The 17,608-nt window shown below is 44.4% G+C and overlaps 1 protein-coding gene across 1 annotated transcript in view; it reads left to right on the top strand.

The window, feature by feature from the left end:
- The window catches only part of LOC140724363 (uncharacterized), a 49,832-nt gene extending 32,952 nt beyond the window's left edge, over nucleotides 1-16,880 (top strand). The window contains exons 2-4 of the mRNA XM_073038810.1: nucleotides 1,360-1,527; nucleotides 11,354-12,518; nucleotides 15,816-16,880. Of these exons, the coding sequence (XP_072894911.1) occupies nucleotides 11,760-12,518; nucleotides 15,816-16,073 (1,017 nt within the window). The 5' untranslated portion in view covers nucleotides 1,360-1,527; nucleotides 11,354-11,759 and the 3' untranslated portion in view covers nucleotides 16,074-16,880. The remainder of the gene's footprint in view (nucleotides 1-1,359; nucleotides 1,528-11,353; nucleotides 12,519-15,815) is intronic.
- Nucleotides 16,881-17,608: the final 728 nt, after the last annotated feature.

Genomic DNA, 17,608 nt, shown 5'->3' with positions numbered 1-17,608 from the left:
AGCAATGACTCCCTATCTGAGGAGAGCATGAGTTCCCATTCCATCCCTCACAGGGAGAGGCTGTGAGTAAATGGGCTGTTCCGTGTTTACAACAGTAGAAATAGACCCTGAGTTTGGTGTTCAAACTGTGTTTGGAAATCCCCCCCCCCCCCCCTCACTGTCACACAGTGGAAATCAGGCAGCTGTGCTAAAGATCTGCACTAAAAACTGAAAATATTTGAAGTCATTCTGATGAAATGTTATTAATTGAATTGTATTGTAAGCTGTTCCTTACTTGCTGAGTGTTTCTGGTAATTCCAGTTTCTTTTTATTTCTTGCTTTATATTTCACGAAATGGACCTGTCTTAACCTGGAAATGAAATTGGCTGTGATAGTTTGTAGGCCTCCGTTAGAGTCTCTGCAAGGCTCCCCTCTCCACGCCACCGATGTTGTCCAAGGGAATGCCATTAGGACCCATACAGCTTGGCACCGGTGTCGTCACTCAAGGACACACAGGCAACCTCTGCCAAGGCTCGAACTAGCAACCTTCAGATCTCTAGACAAAAGCCTTAACCACTTGGCCACGTGCCAACACATGTGATAGTAGAACAGTAAAGAAAGCACAACGTTTCCCTTTAAATTATCCTGGTACCAATTTGTCCGTTATTCCTGGAAATGTGTTCAGTAGAGTTGTTGCTAACAAGCTTTACATAAATAATCTCAGGAATGATCGGTGTTATGCATGAGGAGCATTTGATGGTTCTGGACCTGTGCTCGATGGAGTTCAGAGGGACGGTGGGGGTGGTGGAGGATGTATGGTTAAGTAAACCTACCAAATGCAGAAAAGCCTGGATACAGTCGACATGGAGAGGATGTTTCCATTAGACTGAGAGTCTGTGATCTGACAGAGTCTCAGAATAAAGATGCTTCCCCTTAAAACTCAGATGAAAAAAAAAATTTGGCCAAAAGATGTCTGATCTGTGGAATTTGTTGCCACAGAGGTTGGCTGAGGCTGTGATTTGGGTATATTTATGACAGAGATTAATATATTCATGATTGCTAAGTAGCTTCAGGGTTACAGGAGGAAGACAGGAATATGGTGTTGGAATAAAAATCAGCCGTGGTTGAGTGGTGGGTTGAGTAGATCGAATCATCTAATTCTGTTCCTGTGTCTTATGTCTTACCGTGACTGAATGATGGCTCCTTCTTATCCCATATCATTCTGTGACATGTGAGGGACAATAAAAGATTGTTCACTGAGATCATTAAATCTGCCTTCAACGTTTAAATTTCAGTGAGTTTTGTTCTTAGTAACATTAAGCAGAAATGTTTAGTTCTCCTTTTCATTATTAATGTGCTTCATTGTCTCTCTGGTTAAAGTTAGACCTGTGGTGAGAGATTTATTTGAAGAAATACCCCAACTGGAGGCAAACCACGACTGAAGACGAGGGAACAGCAACAAGTGAACCAGCACGAGGACTGAGAGCTTCAACTGGAGAGAACCCATCTGACTCAGAGATTCCAGTGATTCAGTCGGGAGAAAGTTTGGTGAGTCTCATTTACTCAAACACTGGTCCTTTAGACATTACATACCTGTACAAAGGAAGGTAGGAAATAGTTGGAGTGAGACCGAATGTGCCCAGAAGTACCAGTTATGCCTCTGTCAGACCCAGTTGCAATCACTCCAGGTCTGGTAATGTGCTTCCAGCAGCCCAGCCCTTTGAAACCACTCCCATTCCCTCACAGTGGTTACTCAGTTCAAGATCTTGCATCCTCTGATGTAGCTTTTGGTCAGTTCTGAGTGGGGAGAGGGAAAGAGAGGGGAGTATTTATGCTGACTGTCTTTCAAAAACAGTATTTGTTTGAACTTGCTGCAAACTCTCTACCCATACCCTGTACTTTCTCAAGTACATAGATGACAAGTAGCAATGGGCGTAACCCCAGAAAACGTCATTAAGCACGGGACTTGAGTCCAAGAAACAGCCTCTCACCATCACCCTGTGCCTCCTACCACCCAGCCATTCCCAGACTCTGGGACTCTGTAACAAACTCAATGTTAACAGGAAGATTAGTCAGTGATTAAGATGAAGAGAGACTTGTGGCCTCCTGAAAGGACACGTGAGCTGAACTGTCTGATCCTGTGGACCACATCCACCCTCTTTGACAACGTAATTTACCCCTTGCCCATCCACCCAGGTCATGTTGCATCTGATAACCCACAGTACCCCAACCACCCTCCGTCCTGCCAGTGCCCCCACACCCTTCTAACCATTCACCCTACACCAACACATAGAAGGCCCCCTTCACCCATGTCCACCCTCCCAGCTTGGGGAACCAGAGCAAACTGATCACGCGATCCTGACTCAGTGCAAAACTAAAACCAGGGATGAAAGACTGGAGAGCCCAGAGCCTCCAGCTGTCCGGCTCGGTCCCGGCCCTTTCCCACTGTAACCGGCCCTTGATTTACACAAACCCGAGATCAACACCCTCCTCACCGCCATCTGAACAGGAGAAACACCCGTATCAGCTGGGGTGACCTGCAGTTTGTCCCCGTATGTGTAAAAACTCCCCGCTGTCAGATATGGAGACCAGAATCATATGCGGTAAAACCATATAACAATTACAGCATGGAAACGGGCCATCTTGGCCCTTCTAGCCGGTGCTGAACGCTTACTCTCACCTAATCCCACTTACCTGCACTCTGCCCATAACCCTCCATTCCTTTCCTGTACATATACCTATCCAATTTTTTTTAAATGACAAAATCGAACCTGTCTCTACCACTTCCACTGGAAGCTCGTTCCACACAGTTACCACTCTCTGAGTAAAGAAGTTACCCCTCGTGTTACCCCCTAAACTTTTGCCCCTTAACTCTCAACACATGTCCTCTTGTTTGAATCTCCCCTACTCTCAATGGAAAAAGCCTATCCATGTCAACTCTGTCTATCCCGTCATAATTTTAAATACCTCTATCAAGTCCTCCCTGAACCTTCTACAGTCCAAATAATGAAGACCTAACTTGTTCAACCTTTCTCTGTAACTTGGGTGCTGAAACCCAGGTAACATTCTGGTAAATCTCCTCTGTACTCTATTGACATCTTTCCTATAATTCAGTAACCAGAACTGTATACAATACTCCAAATCTGGCCTCGCTAATGTCTTCTACAATTTTAACATCACATCCCAACTCCAATACTCAATGCTCTGATTTATAAAGGCCAGCATACCAAAAGCTTTCTTCACCACATGAGATTCCACCTTCAGGGAAATATGCACCATTATTCCTAGATTTCCTCACACTGTCTACAAGCTTTCTCTATTTGTGAACTAACCTCTTCTCTCCTAGTCTCTTCAATTTGATTCCCACCCCCACAACCATTCTAGTTTAAAGTCTCCCCAGTAGCCTTCACAGATCTCCCCATCAGGATATTGGTCCCCTTGGGTTTCAAGTGCAACCCGTCCTTTTTGTACAGGTCACTCCTGCCCCAAAAGAGGTCCCAATGATCCAGAAACTTGAATCCCTGCCCCTGCTCCAATCCCTCAGCCACACACTTATCCTCCACCTCATTCCATTACTACTGTCACTGCCGCGTGGCACCGGCAGTAATCCCCAGATTACTACCTTTGCGGACCTTCTTCTCAACTCCCTTCCTAACTCCCCATATTCTCCTTTCAGGACCTCTTCCCTTTTCCTACCTATGTCATTGGTACCTATATGTACCACGACCTCTAGCTCCTCAGCCTCCCACTTCAGGATATCATGGACGTGATCAGAAACATCCATGGCACCAGGGAGGCAAACTACCATCCGGGTCTCCTGACTGCGTACACAGAATCGCCTATCTGACTCCTTAACTATTGAGACCCCTATTGCTACTGCCTTCTTCTTCCTTTCCCTACCCTTCTGAGCTTCAGGGCCGGACTCTGTGCCGGAGGCACGGCCGCTGTTGCTTCCCCCAGGTAGGCTGTCTTCCCCCCCCAACAGTATTCAAACAGGTGTACTTATTGTCAAGGGGTACAGCCACTGGGGTACTCTCTAGTACCTGACTCTTCCCCTTCCCCCTCCTAACCATGACCCATCTGTCTGCCTCCCATGGCCCTGGTGTGACCACCTGCCTGTAACTCCTCTCCATCAACTCCTCGCTCTCCCTGACCAGACGAAGGTCATCGAGCTGCATCTCCAGTTCCCTGGCTCAGTCCCTCAGGAGCTGCAGCTCGGCGCACCTGGTGCAGATGTGAACATCCGGGAGGCTAGGAGACTCCGGGACCTCCCACATCCGACACCGAGAACAGCAAGCTGCCCTCACACTCATAATTCCCAGCATGGAACCGTAAACCCACGGTGGATTTGTCCGATGACTTGTGAACATATGTGATTAATGACCCTGCAACTGGGGACTGAATAATTAGTTCATCTAACAATTCAAATCATATACACCAATCTCCTTGCCTTTCTCACTCACCCCTAGCTACTTACCCCATTTCCCTCACCACACCCTCCTCACAGTTCCTCTTCCTCATAGGGCCTTCTACTTCAGCCCTCCCTTCTTGCTCCCTCTCAATCATCCTTGCTTCGTCCCCACCTCTCCCCTCCCCCTTCCCTCTTCTCTATCCACCTGTTACACTGCTACTCAACCAGTCTCCCACTCTCTTTCACCCCTTTCCTCACGCTCTGCTTCTCTATCACCACTCTCTCTACTCTATTAACAAATCGTACTCCCCTCTCGTCTCTCTTCATCTCTTCACTCTCTCATGCCTCTCTTCATTTCTCTCACACTCTCTCCCGTTCTCCCCTTCTATCCCCTCTGTTTCTCTTACTCTTCCATTCTCTCTTCCATCCCTCAATCGCTGTCCCTACCCCTATCACCCACCATCTCACTCGCCATCTCAGTCACCCTCTACCTTCCCATCTCCTCCTCTCTCACGCACCTTCTCACCTCACTCAATCTCATCTCTCTCAATCACTCACCTCCACCACTCTGCAACCTCCTCCATTTCCAGCTCTCTCCCTCTCTATCTATCTCTCTCCCTACATCCCACACTCCCCCTCTCTCAAACACTCTCCCTGCTGGCTCCCGTATCCCACATTGTCTTCCCCTCTTTTCTCTCCCCCTAAATCTACCACTCACCCCTCGCGTTCTCCCTCTTCGCTCCCTGTCAGTCCCACTCCTCCTCCCTGTCACACCCTGCGCTCTCCACCCCATCCCATACAGTGGTATGCAAATGGCTGGGCACCACTGGTCAAACTTCCTGTTACTGTGAATAGTTAAGTGAGTAGAAGGTGAACTGGTCTCCAAAAGTCATAAAATTAAAGACAAAACATTCTTTTCAACATTTTAAGCAAGATTAGTGTATTATTAAAAACACAAAATGCTGGCAGAACACAGATGCCAGACAGCATCTATGGGAGGAGGTAGTGACAATGTTTCGGGCTGAAACCCTTCATCAGGAGTTTAGTGTATTATTTCTGTTTTGTACAATTTTAGAGTGGGGAAAAAAAGGAAAGGAGCACCAAGGAAAAGTCTGGGCACCCCAAGAGATTTGAGCTCTCAGTTAAATTTTACCAAGGTCTCAGACCTGAATTAGCTTGTTAGGACAATGGCTTGTTCACAGTCATCGTTAGGACAGGCCAGGTTATGCAAATCGCAAAGCTTTATAAATACCCTGACTCCACAAACCTTGTCCCAACAATCAGCAGCCATGGGCTACTCTAAGCGGCTGCCTAGCACTCTGAAAGTTAAAGTAATGGATGCCCACAAAGCAGGAGAAGGCTATAAGAAGATAGCAAAGCGTTTTCAGATAGCCGGTTCCTCAGTTCGTAATGTAATTAAGAAATGGCAGTTAACTGGAACGGTGGAGGTCAAGTTGATGTCTGGAAGGCCAAGAAAACTTTCCAAGAGAACTGATCGTAGGATTGCTAGAAAGGCAAACCAAAACCCCCATTTGACTGTAAAAAGACCTTCAGGAAGATTTAGCAGCCTCTGGAGTGGTGGTGCACTGTTCTACTGTGCAGCAACACCTGCACAAACATGACCTTCATGTAAGAGTCATCAGAAGAAAACCTTTCCTGCGTCCTCACCACAAAATTCAGCATCAGAGGTTTTTCTGACATTGAGGGAGAGGTTGTTTTCTTGACACCAGACAGATGTTGTTCAGAGCTCAGACAGAGTCAGCACCAAATGCTTGAGCATGGTGCGATGAATGTGTTGAGCTGTGGAAATCACGATGCAAGAAGCATCATAGGAAAGCCAGATGAGCCCAGGGCATGGAATTGTGATATCGTAGGCATTACTGGGAATTGGTTGCACCCAACAGTCTGAGGGATGTAGGGGAACAAATTTGTAGAGAGTTCACAGACTACACCAAGAAACAATAGTTGATATAGTAAGTGATTTTAACTTTCCATATATTGACTGGGACTCCCAGACTGTAAAAGGACTAGATGAGGTAGAGTTTGTCAAATGCTCCTTAATCAGTACGTAAAACATCCGGCGTAGAAGTGTGCAATAAGCTGTTGGGAAATGATCCAGGGCTGGTGACAGAAATTAGTGTATCACAACACTTTGTGTCTAGTGATCATAATGCCATGAGATTCCAAGAAAATATGGAAAAACAGAGGCCTGGACCTCTCTTGAGATTTTAAATTGGAGAAATATCAATTTTATGGTATTTGCAAGGATTTGACAGGTGTGGACTGGGACAGGCTGTTTTCTGGCAAAGGAGTACTTGGTGAGTGGGAGTTCTTCAGAAGTGAAATTTTGAGGGTGTAGAGTTTGTATGTGCCTACCAAAATAAAAGGTGAAAGGTAACTGGTGCAGGGAACCTTTGTTTTCAAGAGATATCGAGGCCCTGGATATTTTGTTCCTCTAAATTCTTCAGGCTGTTGGGTGCTACCAAGACACATTAATGACTACAATATTATATTTCCACACCCTGAGCTCATCTGACTTTCTTTAGTTGTCCTCTCCTGGTTTCTAAAAGCTTATTTGTCCTCTCTTTGGCTTTTTTGTTGGTTTTGGGTTCTCATTTCAGCCACGGTTGAGTCCTCCTGCCTTTCCAATGCTTCCACTTCGTTGGGATGTAGTGATCACTCAGGTCCCGAGTTGCTCCCAGAAACTCCATCCATTGCTGCTCCATCGTCACTCCTACCAGATTCCCCTTCCAGTCAGGTTTGGCCAGCTTCTCTGTCACAGAAACGTGGAGAAGGTCAGAACAGAAACATGCCCACTCTGGACAAACAGAATGGTGACCTATACGGGACTCAAAATAGATGGGGGAGGTTTTAAATAGTTGTTTTGCATCCGTATTTGCTCAGGAGATGGACACAGAGTCGATAGAAGTGAGACAAATCAGCATCAACTTCATGGACCCTGTACAGATTACAGAGGTGGAGGTGTTTGCTGTCTTAAGGCAAATTATCATGGATCAATCCCCAGGGCCTGACAAGTTGTTCCCCAGGACCCTGCGGAAGACAAGTGCAGAAATTGTGGGGGCCCAAGCACAGATATTTAAATCATCCTTAGTGACAGGTGAGATACTGGAGGATTGGAGGACAGCCAAGGTTGTTCTGCTGTTCAAGAAAGGCTCTAAGGATAAATGAGAAAACTTTATGTTAGTGAGCTTGACATCAGTAGTGGGAAAGTTATTAGAACATATGTGCAGGAACCGGATATGTAAATATTTGGATAGATGTGGACAGATTAAGGATAGACAGCATGGTTTTGTGCATGGTAGGTCATGTCTAGCCAATCTTATAGAGTCTCTGGAGAAAGCTATCAGGAAAGTGGATGAAGGCAAGGCAGCTGATGTTTTCTACATGGGCCCACACTTGACAAAGTCACATATGGGAGGTTGGTTCAGTCACTCAGCATTCAAGATGAGACAGTCAATTGGATGAGGCAATGGTTTTGGGAAAGGTACACTGCAACCGGAGTTTCTCCGGTTAGCGGACGATTTCCCTCCGTGCCTCTCTGGCGTCGTGGGGGTACGCTGCAACCGGAGTTTCTCCGGTTAGCGGACGATTTCCCTCCGTGCCTCTCTGGCGTCGTGGGGGTACGCTGCAACCGGAGTTTCTCCGGTTAGCGGACGATTTCCCTCCGTGCCTCTCTGGCGTCGTGGGGGTACGCTGCAACCGGAGTTTCTCCGGTTAGCGGACGATTTCCCTCCGTGCCTCTCTGGCGTCGTGGGGGTACGCTGCAACCGGAGTTTCTCCGGTTAGCGGACGATTTCCCTCCGTGCCTCTCTGGCGTCGTGGGGGTACGCTGCAACCGGAGTTTCTCCGGTTAGCGGACGATTTCCCTCCGTGCCTCTCTGGCGTCGTGGGGGTACGCTGCAACCGGAGTTTCTCCGGTTAGCGGACGATTTCCCTCCGTGCCTCTCTGGCGTCGTGGGGGTACGCTGCAACCGGAGTTTCTCCGGTTAGCGGACGATTTCCCTCCGTGCCTCTCTGGCGTCGTGGGGGTACGCTGCAACCGGAGTTTCTCCGGTTAGCGGACGATTTCCCTCCAAGCCTCTCTGGCGTCGTGGGCAACCGCGTACGAGGCAAGTTACAGCAGAGGTTCCAAAGAAATCAGCAGCCCGTAACCCGGCATGGATGGAAAGTGTGCAGGGGAGCCGGCTGGATTCAAATTCAGGTTCATCCTGAAGTCCGGCACTGTTACCACCAGCCAGATCCGGAGATTTTTTTCCAATATTTTTATTGATTGTGTGTATATATATAAACTATCAAAAATGATAAAATGGTACCAAATACCGTATATTAGAAACACACTTATAATCATGAATACCCTATATTCATGTAAATTGACTTAAATCATAATATTGAAATCTTCTAATTTTATCATTATACAAAAAAAATCTAATCCGCTACCAACAAAAAGCTGCTTGGTAAAAAAAAGAAAAAAAAAGAAAAACGTCCTTATCATTATAAAGAAATAGATGATAATATGAGCCAACAGCCGTACGTAACAACAAATCAAATGCTTTGAAAATAATTCAAAAATGGTCCCCATTATGTTTGAAAGTCTTTGATTCAGAAATTGAACACCAAATCTTTTCGAAATTTAAGCATGACGTAACATCACGTAGCCACTGATCAGGTATGTCCAAAATCATATCTTGCCCTCCAACAATACCAAATAAGGCAGTCAAAGGATTAGGCTTAAAATTAACTTTAAAAAGTGCAGAAAAGCTTTGAAATACTTCCTTTCAGTACTTTTGAAGACTCGGCCATATCCGAAACATAAGAATCAATGAAGCTAATCCATAGTTGCATCTGTCACAATAGGGAGACATATCCAAATAAAAACGAGAGAGCTTATCCTTAGTCATATGGGCCCTATGGACTACTTTAAATTGTGGGAGGGAATGGCAGGCATATAACGATGAAGTATTAACCAATTTATAAATTTCATTCCAGGTTCCTCAGAGATTGAAGTCTGCAAATCTTGTTCCCAGAGATTTTTAATTTTGTCTAAAGGAACATTTCTCATTCTCAACAGCATGCCATAAATATTGGATATTGAACCATTCTGAAAAGGTTTCAGATTAAAAATTACATCTAATAAATTCTTATCTGGACTTTTTGGAAATGTATGCAATTGAGACTGCAGAAATTCCCTAATTTGCAGTTAAAAAAAAAAGTTTTTTGGTAAGCTATATTTAGCTGACAATTGCTCAAGCGAAAAGATTTCCTCCAACTAACAAATCCTGGAAGCATTTAATACCCAGTCTATCCCATTCTTTAAAAACTACATCGATCAAAAAGGTTTAAAAAATAGCTAGAAAAAATAGGACTTGATAGAGAATGTCTCATTAAAACAAAATATTTTCTAAATTGTATCCAAATCCTCAAAGTATGTTTAACTACCAAACTGTCAGTTAGTTTACTTAAAGATAAAGGAAGTGAAGATCCAAGAAGAGAAATAATAGAGAATTTATGAACAGAATTAGCTATAGAAACCCAAGCAGGACAGTCCTCATGATTAATATAGTATGACCAAAATGTGAGGTTTCCATATATTGCCTGCCCAGTAATAAAACATAAAATTTGGTAAAGCTAAACCTCCATTCTTTCTTGCTTTTTGAAAATGAAATTTATTTAGTCGAGAAAGTTTATGTTTCCATATATAGGAAGATAGGGTAGAGTCAAGAGAATCAAAAAAGGATTGAGGAATAAAGACGGGTAAGGCCTGAAAAAGGTATATAAATTTAGGTAAGATTCATTTTAATAGAATTGATTTGGCCAATCAACGATAATGAAAGAGGCAATCATTTTGAAAGTGTCCGTTTAATGTAACCCGATAGAGTGAAAAAACTTCCTTTAAATAGTAGCTTATAAATCTTAGTAATTATTACACCAAAATAGGTTAATTGATTTCTTACAGTTTTAAAAGGAAGGTTAGTATGAATGGGTACCAAATTATTCAAAGGAAGAAGTTCAGTCTTATGTAAATTTAGATTATATCCTAAAAATTGGCTGAAACAAGAAAGTAAAGAAAGCACAGAGGTTTCGACCTTAGAAATATAAAGTAGTAGGTCATCGGCATAGAACAAAACTTTGTGAATAATACCTCTCCTTAATATCCCAGTGATACAGTGAGATTCTCTAAAGGCAATAGCTAAGTGTTCTAAGGCCAGATCAAAGATCAAAGGACTCAAAGGACAACCTCAAAGGACCAGACTGGATTTATTAAAGATCAATATTCTCATTTCACTATTTGTTGTTTATTAAATGTCATTTATTCTCCTTCTAAAGAGACATTGGAATGTGTGACATCCTTAGGTGCTGAGAAGGCCTTTGATTGGGTTGAATGGAATTATCTATTTAAAACATCAGAAAATTTAATTTTGGGCCTGATTTTATTCAATGGTTTAAATTCCTTTATTTATATCCTTCTGCTCGGGTTTTAACTAATCTCAGAATTACAAACCATTTATCTCCAATGTGGAACTAAACAAGGTTAGGAGATATTTACATGGCATTAAGTCTATGGCACTTTAAATTAATAGTACATAAAAGAAAATCCCAGCTGTATGTCAACAAAAAAGCTACTTGCGTGAGAGTGTTTCAGTTACTGTGGGGCTAGGCACCCATGCCGCTCAGGGGGAACGGGGAATATTACCAATGGAGAGAGTCAAACTGAGCCAAGTAACAGACTGGAGATGGCAGAAATGCCCCATACTTATAGCGCATCAGAGAGTTTGATGGTCATTCCAGATACCAACACTTTGCCCAGTTAGAAGGTGATTTCTCTCTCCAACTTGGGTTGAACCACACTGTAACAGTGTGATATCAGATCACACGTTGGCAACTCAAGTGAGCTCATCTGAAATGTTGTCCTTCACCCACTGATGAATTTTTAAATCTTTTCAGGTTAAAAATGACAAGGAATTTGTCAATGGAAATTCAAACACAGCACACCAGTTTTGCTGTCTCGCTCTAGATATTTAAGAAGTGGAGCGAGGGATTCACTCGATCATCCTTCCTGCTCAGACTGTGGAGAGGGATTCACTCGGTCATCTGACCAACTGGCACGCCCATCATTTTACACAAGGGAGAGGCCATTCACCTGCTCAGACAGTGGGAGTGCATTCACTCGGTCATCTCATCTGAAGGTATATCAGCAAGTTCACACTGGGCAAGGCCATTCACCTGTTCTGTGAGTGAGAAGGGGTTCAGTCGGTCTTCCCACCTGTGGACACACCAGTCAGATCACACTGGGCAAAGGTTGCTCATCTGCTGAATTTGTGGGAAAGTATTCACTCGGTCATCTGATCTAATGGCTCACCTGCGAGTTCACACTGGGGAGAAGCCGTTCACCTGCTCGGACTGTGGGAAGAGATTCACTCGGTCATCCCATCTGAAGGTACATCAGTTAGTTCACACTGGGGAGAGGCCATTCACCTGCTCAGACTGTGGGAAAGGATTCACTCGGTCATCTGATCTAATGGCTCACCAGCGAGTTCACACTGGGGAGAGGCCATTCACCTGCTCAGACTGTGGGAAAGGATTCACTCGGTCATCTGATCTAATGGCTCACCAGCGAGTTCACACTGGAGAGAGGCCATTCACCTGCTCAGACTGTGGGAAGGGATTCACTCGGTCATCCCATCTGAAGGTACATCAGTTAGTTCACACTGGGGAGAGGCCATTCACCTGCTCAGACTGTGGGAAAGGATTCACTCGGTCATCCCAACTGAAGGTACATCAGTTAGTTCACACTGGGGAGAAGCCATTCACCTGCTCAGTCTGTGGGAAGGGATTCACTGATCCATCCAAACTACAGAGACATCAGCGAGTTCACACTGGGGAGAAGCCGTTCACCTGCTCAGACTGTGGGAAGGGATTCACTCGGTCATGTAAACTGAAGTTACATCAGCGAGTTCACGCTGGGGAGAGGCCATTCAGCTGCTCAGTCTGTGGGAAGGGATTCACTCAGTCATCTGACCTACTGGTACATCAGCGAGTTCACACTGGAGAGAGGCCATTCACCTGCTACGAATGTGGGAAGGGATTCACTCGGTCATTTGAACTGAAGGTACATCAGAGAGTTCACACTGGAGAGAGGCCATTCACCTGCTCAGACTGTGGGAAGAGATTCACTCTGTCATCTACCCTACTGGTACACCAGCGAGTTCACACTGGGGAGAAGCCATTCACCTGCTCAGAATGTGGGAAGGGATTCACTCGGTCGTTTGAACTGAAGGTACATCAGAGAGTTCACACTGGAGAGAGGCCATTCACCTGCTCAGACTGTGGGAAGGGATTCACTCGGTCATCCCATCTGAAGGTACATCAGTTAGTTCACACTGGGCAGAAGCCATTCACCTGCTCAGACTGTGGGAAGGGATTCACTCGGTCATGTAAACTGAAGTTACATCAGCGAGTTCACGCTGGGGAGAGGCCATTCAGCTGCTCAGAATGTGGGAAGGGATTCACTCGGTCATTTGAACTGAAGGTACATCAGAGAGTTCACACTGGAGAGAGGCCATTCACCTGCTCAGAATGTGGGAAGGGATTCACTCGGTCATTTGAACTGAAGGTACATCAGAGAGTTCACACTGGAGAGAGGCCATTCACCTGCTCAGAATGTGGGAAGGGATTCACTCGGTCATCTGACCTACTGGTGCATCAGCGAGTTCACACTGGGGAGAGGCCATTCACCTGCTCAGAATGTGGGAAGGGATTCACTCGGCCATTTGAACTGAAGGTACATCAGAGAGTTCACACTGGAGAGAGGCCATTCACCTGCTCAGAATGTGGGAAGGGATTCACTCGGTCATCTGACCTACTGGTACATCAGCGAGTTCACACTGGGGAGAGGCCATTCACCTGCTCAGAATGTGGGAAAGGATTCACTCTGTCATCTACCCTACTGGTACATCAGCGAGTTCACACAAGGGAGTGGCCATTCACCTGCTCAGAATGTGGGAAGGGATTCATTCGGTCATCTGACCTACTGGGACACCAGTCAGTTCACACTGGGTAGAGGCTGATCACCTACTTAGACTCTGGGAGGAGATTCTCTCAGTCATCTCAACTTTATGTGCATCATTGAGTTCACACTGGGGAGGGGCCGTTCACCTGCTGTGAATGTGGGGAAGGATTCACTCAGTAATCTAACCTTGTGACACAGTACTGGATTCACACTGGGGAGAAACTTTAAATAAGCTGCATGCTGGATATTTGTCCATCACCATTGCTGAATGCAATTTCAAGAGTGACTCATAAATTATTGCTGCTGATCACCACACCCAGTTCTGCACCCTGGTCACTGGGCATGGGAGGAGTTTCTTCTGCTGCACATTCACATTTAATGGGACTGGAGTTTAATATTCTGGATCTGAGAGAAGTAAGTCAGTTCTATTTTAAATTCTGTCTCCAGTACTTGGTGAATTTATAACACACCTAGCGTACAGTAGAGTGTCAACTCAGGCCGGCTGGATCCTGCCAGTGGTTCTGTTCCAGGACAGTCCTTTTCATTTTTTCAATTTTATTATTGATTTCCAGTAAAAAAATACAAATCAGTGGAGAGGTTTAGCAAACAGATAATACAAAAGACATAAACAGCAATAAAGAAAAGTATATATTGTCAAAGTCAGATAGGTTTAATGTTATGCTGTTATATATACAGTGTAATCAAAAAAACACAACTCTTAACAAATCGTTAAAAAAATTGGAAAATGTTATTTATATGCAGGAAAAAAACAGTAAACTAAATAAGAAAAGAGATTGGGCAGTCCAATTGAGGATAGAATTAGAAGAAAAACAAACAGTAAAGGCACCCTTCCAGTCACCTCCAAACCTTCACAGATAAGGATTTTCCCTAAAGAGAATAAAGAAAAAATAAATTAAATGATATGAAAATATTGAATAAAGGGTCACCAGACTTGCTCAAAATTAAAAGATGTATCAAACGTCCAGCTTCTAATTTTCTCCAAGCTTAGATATGACATAATGGAGGTGAGCCAATAGAAAACAGTAGAGGATTAGATTCTTTCCAATATAACAAGATAGTACTCCTAGTCAGTAAAGTTGAAAAGGCAGAATTTGCCTTTTCATGTTGAGCAGAAGCAGATACTCTCCCTATTTCCTCTGGAATAATCCCAAAAATTGCCGTTGAAATTGGGTTGAACATTGGGTTCAAATTTGGGTTCAAATTGGGTTGAACATCCACATCTATAACTTTAGATAATATTCTAAACACATCTCTTAGAGCAGCTACTTCTACGTTATATCTGTCACAAATAGTGCTTATATTAGGAAATATATGCGCCAATTTATCTTTAGACATATTGGCCCTAAGTACTATCTTAAACTGAATAGAGAGTCAACTCAGGCCTGCTGGACCCTGCCAGTGATTCTGTCCCACGACAGTCCTTTTAAATCCTCCCCTGTTGTTCACCTCTTGTTCCCCCTGTGGGACGGGTTCCAAACAGTCACCACTCTGTGGGTGAAAAGGTTCCCCTTGAATTTTCTCCAGACTGAAGAAGTTGTGCTGACTGCAGTTCTGTCTGAGATGTTCTTTGCCCCTGAAATCTCTGAGCTGAGGAAGAATGACATTTGGATTTACTCTCCTTATTCATGGCTCATTTCCACATTATGGGTCATTTTCCCTGCTTCTAAAGGGTTGTTAGAAAACACCACTGTCCTCTAAAGACTGAAAGCAGAATGCGAAAACATTGGTTGGATGTTCAAAGGAGCAGGGTCAGAAACCAGAGGTGAGTCTGCACAGGGCAGAGTTTGGGGCTCTGGACGATGGTCGAGGTAAGAACGTATGATGAGGAGAAGGAAATCAGCAGCGGGGTGTGGCAATGAATGACAGAGTAGCAACATTTGGAAGCTGATTTACAGAGAAAATCATTTGTTTGTCTGACTAATGACACAAACAATACCTGTGGTGAGGTGCTCCACTGGTCAGGGAACGTGTGTGTTCAGAATTGTTATATCTATCGAGGGATTTGCTTGTTTATCCTGTAATATTATATCCGGATGGTTATTATGGATTGTCCTATCTGTAATAATGTATCAATTATCATATAAATTGTGAGATTTTGACTAAGTGGATCAGGCTGGAATTTATTGTACCTTAATTAGGTTAACATGGTCATTCATCCGTTTGTATTTTAAAGCAAGATTTTGGTGAATGATATTTGCCACTTGATTGCAGCTGTATAATTAATCAGATTGAGTTCAACTGTCGCAGGATCCTGGAATGTGTTGGATTGTGTCTGGTATCTCTTAGCATTTTCTGCATTGATTGCCTTGTTTGTATTGTATGTATTTGTGATTTTCTTCCCCTTTTGCTAACCACCTTGTCCTGTATTTCTGCAAGGAACCCCTCTGTTTCTGGGAAGAGGTCTCCAACTCTCAGTCCAGGTGCTCGGTGCTTCCTTGTCAACATCTATTCTGCTCAGATCATTGGGATGTCTCCCATGGAAGGTCATTCTCATTCCACTGGTTAATGTTTTCTTCCACAGTGATGATTTGTTTTTCTGAGGTAGCATCTCATTTAAGTTTTCTGGTCTGTATTTCTTTTCACAATTGCATGTACACATATGGAGTGCTGAATCGTGTTCAAATTCAACTGTAATCCAAGATGGCGGCGCGACGGAGCTTGCAGCGGCCATTCCGGAGCTGATTATCTGTTATTTGTGAAGCGGGGTGCCGTGCGCAATCAGAATCGGATGAAAAACGGACGTGGGAGCACGGAGGAACATCAGGAAATCTCCAGGAAGACCTTCTTCGTTACTGCTGCTGCTGTGAGATCCGGGACTCAGCTGGGAAGAACAGGCCCCCATTCCTCTGGGTCGCGTTGGCGGGGCCGTCTTAATACGCTCGGCAGAGGATGGTGCTCGGAGAAGCTGTGCCGGAGGGGATGGTCGGAGGCGCGGAGGTTCGCCGGACATGGAGTCCGCTGCGGTCAGGTCGCTTTCACTGTGTGTTGTGTCTGCGAGGCTGAGTCGGGCGGCGCCGTGGAAGTCCATAGCGGGAGTATTCCCTTCTGCTGCCTGCGTGGGATGACGAGTCTATCGGGACCCTGAGGACTTGTGGAAACTGTGTGGTGGTTTCTTTTGAACTTATAGTCTTTTAACATCTTTGGACTATTTTTACTGTGCCCATGGTCTGTTTTTTTTTTAATGAATTATGCTATTGTTTGCACTGCTGTAACTACGTGGTTTCGTGCAGGTTTTGTAGCTTTAGTTTTTGGTCTTGTTTTGTCTGGTAGGTTTGGAGCTCCTTTCTGGGTAACGTGCTAAGACAGTAGTGCAATATTAATACGCAGCATTCTCTCCGGACCCTGGATTGGGGATTGCCAAACGTTATGTGGATTTTCTGGTGTAGTCTGTTTTGTCATGTGCTTTTGTGATATCATTCTGGAGGAACGTTGTCTCATTTTTTTTTAACTGCATTGCATTTGTGGTTTCTAAATGACGAATAAACTGAATCTGAATATAATAACGTGTTTTGATTTACTTTGTTTATCTGTGCGTGGCTCATCGGAGGATGCTGTCCTTTCTTTCATAAGTAGTTGTGTGTTCTGTGTGTTGTTTGTGCTGCTGTTCTTTACAACCCGGCTCGGAGAAACCTTGTCTAGTTTGTCGGTGTGCATGTGTGTTATTAAATGACAGTAAACTCGACTGGAGGTAGCTAGGCCACACCAACCTCCGAGAAAAACATAGACTGACTGTCCAAACCATGTCCAAACAAAAGAAAGGTGAGGAATCTCAGAGTCTATATCCTCACCTAGACAGCCTGTGCCCAGGCAGGAATCGGGTCTGGACAAAGTTTTCCCGTCTTTGTGACACCTTTCCTTGACGCCACTCCTTCTAACCGGCATTCACGCTCTCCCTCCCTCCGAACATTATTCACCACCATCACCCTCGCTCTGTCTCTCTGACATCCAACCGCCATCCCTGTGGATGAAATTTCCGAATATAAGGTTTACAGGGCTGTATGTTGCTTAAGCTTTGTGAGATTGTGGACTTCTGCGTTTTCCACGAAATAATATCGTGCCTGTCACTGCTGTTCCTCAGAACCATAATACAGCTGCGCAAATGACATGAGTTTAACAATAAATCATGAAAATAAACATTGTGAACTAACTCCATTGTTCTGCTAAGATTT

The sequence above is a fragment of the Hemitrygon akajei genome, unplaced genomic scaffold (genome assembly GCF_048418815.1).
Source record: "Hemitrygon akajei unplaced genomic scaffold, sHemAka1.3 Scf000197, whole genome shotgun sequence".
Lineage (NCBI taxonomy): Eukaryota > Metazoa > Chordata > Chondrichthyes > Myliobatiformes > Dasyatidae > Hemitrygon > Hemitrygon akajei.
Note: the sequence above shows the minus strand (reverse complement) of the source record. Positions and strands in the feature narration are given on the sequence as shown.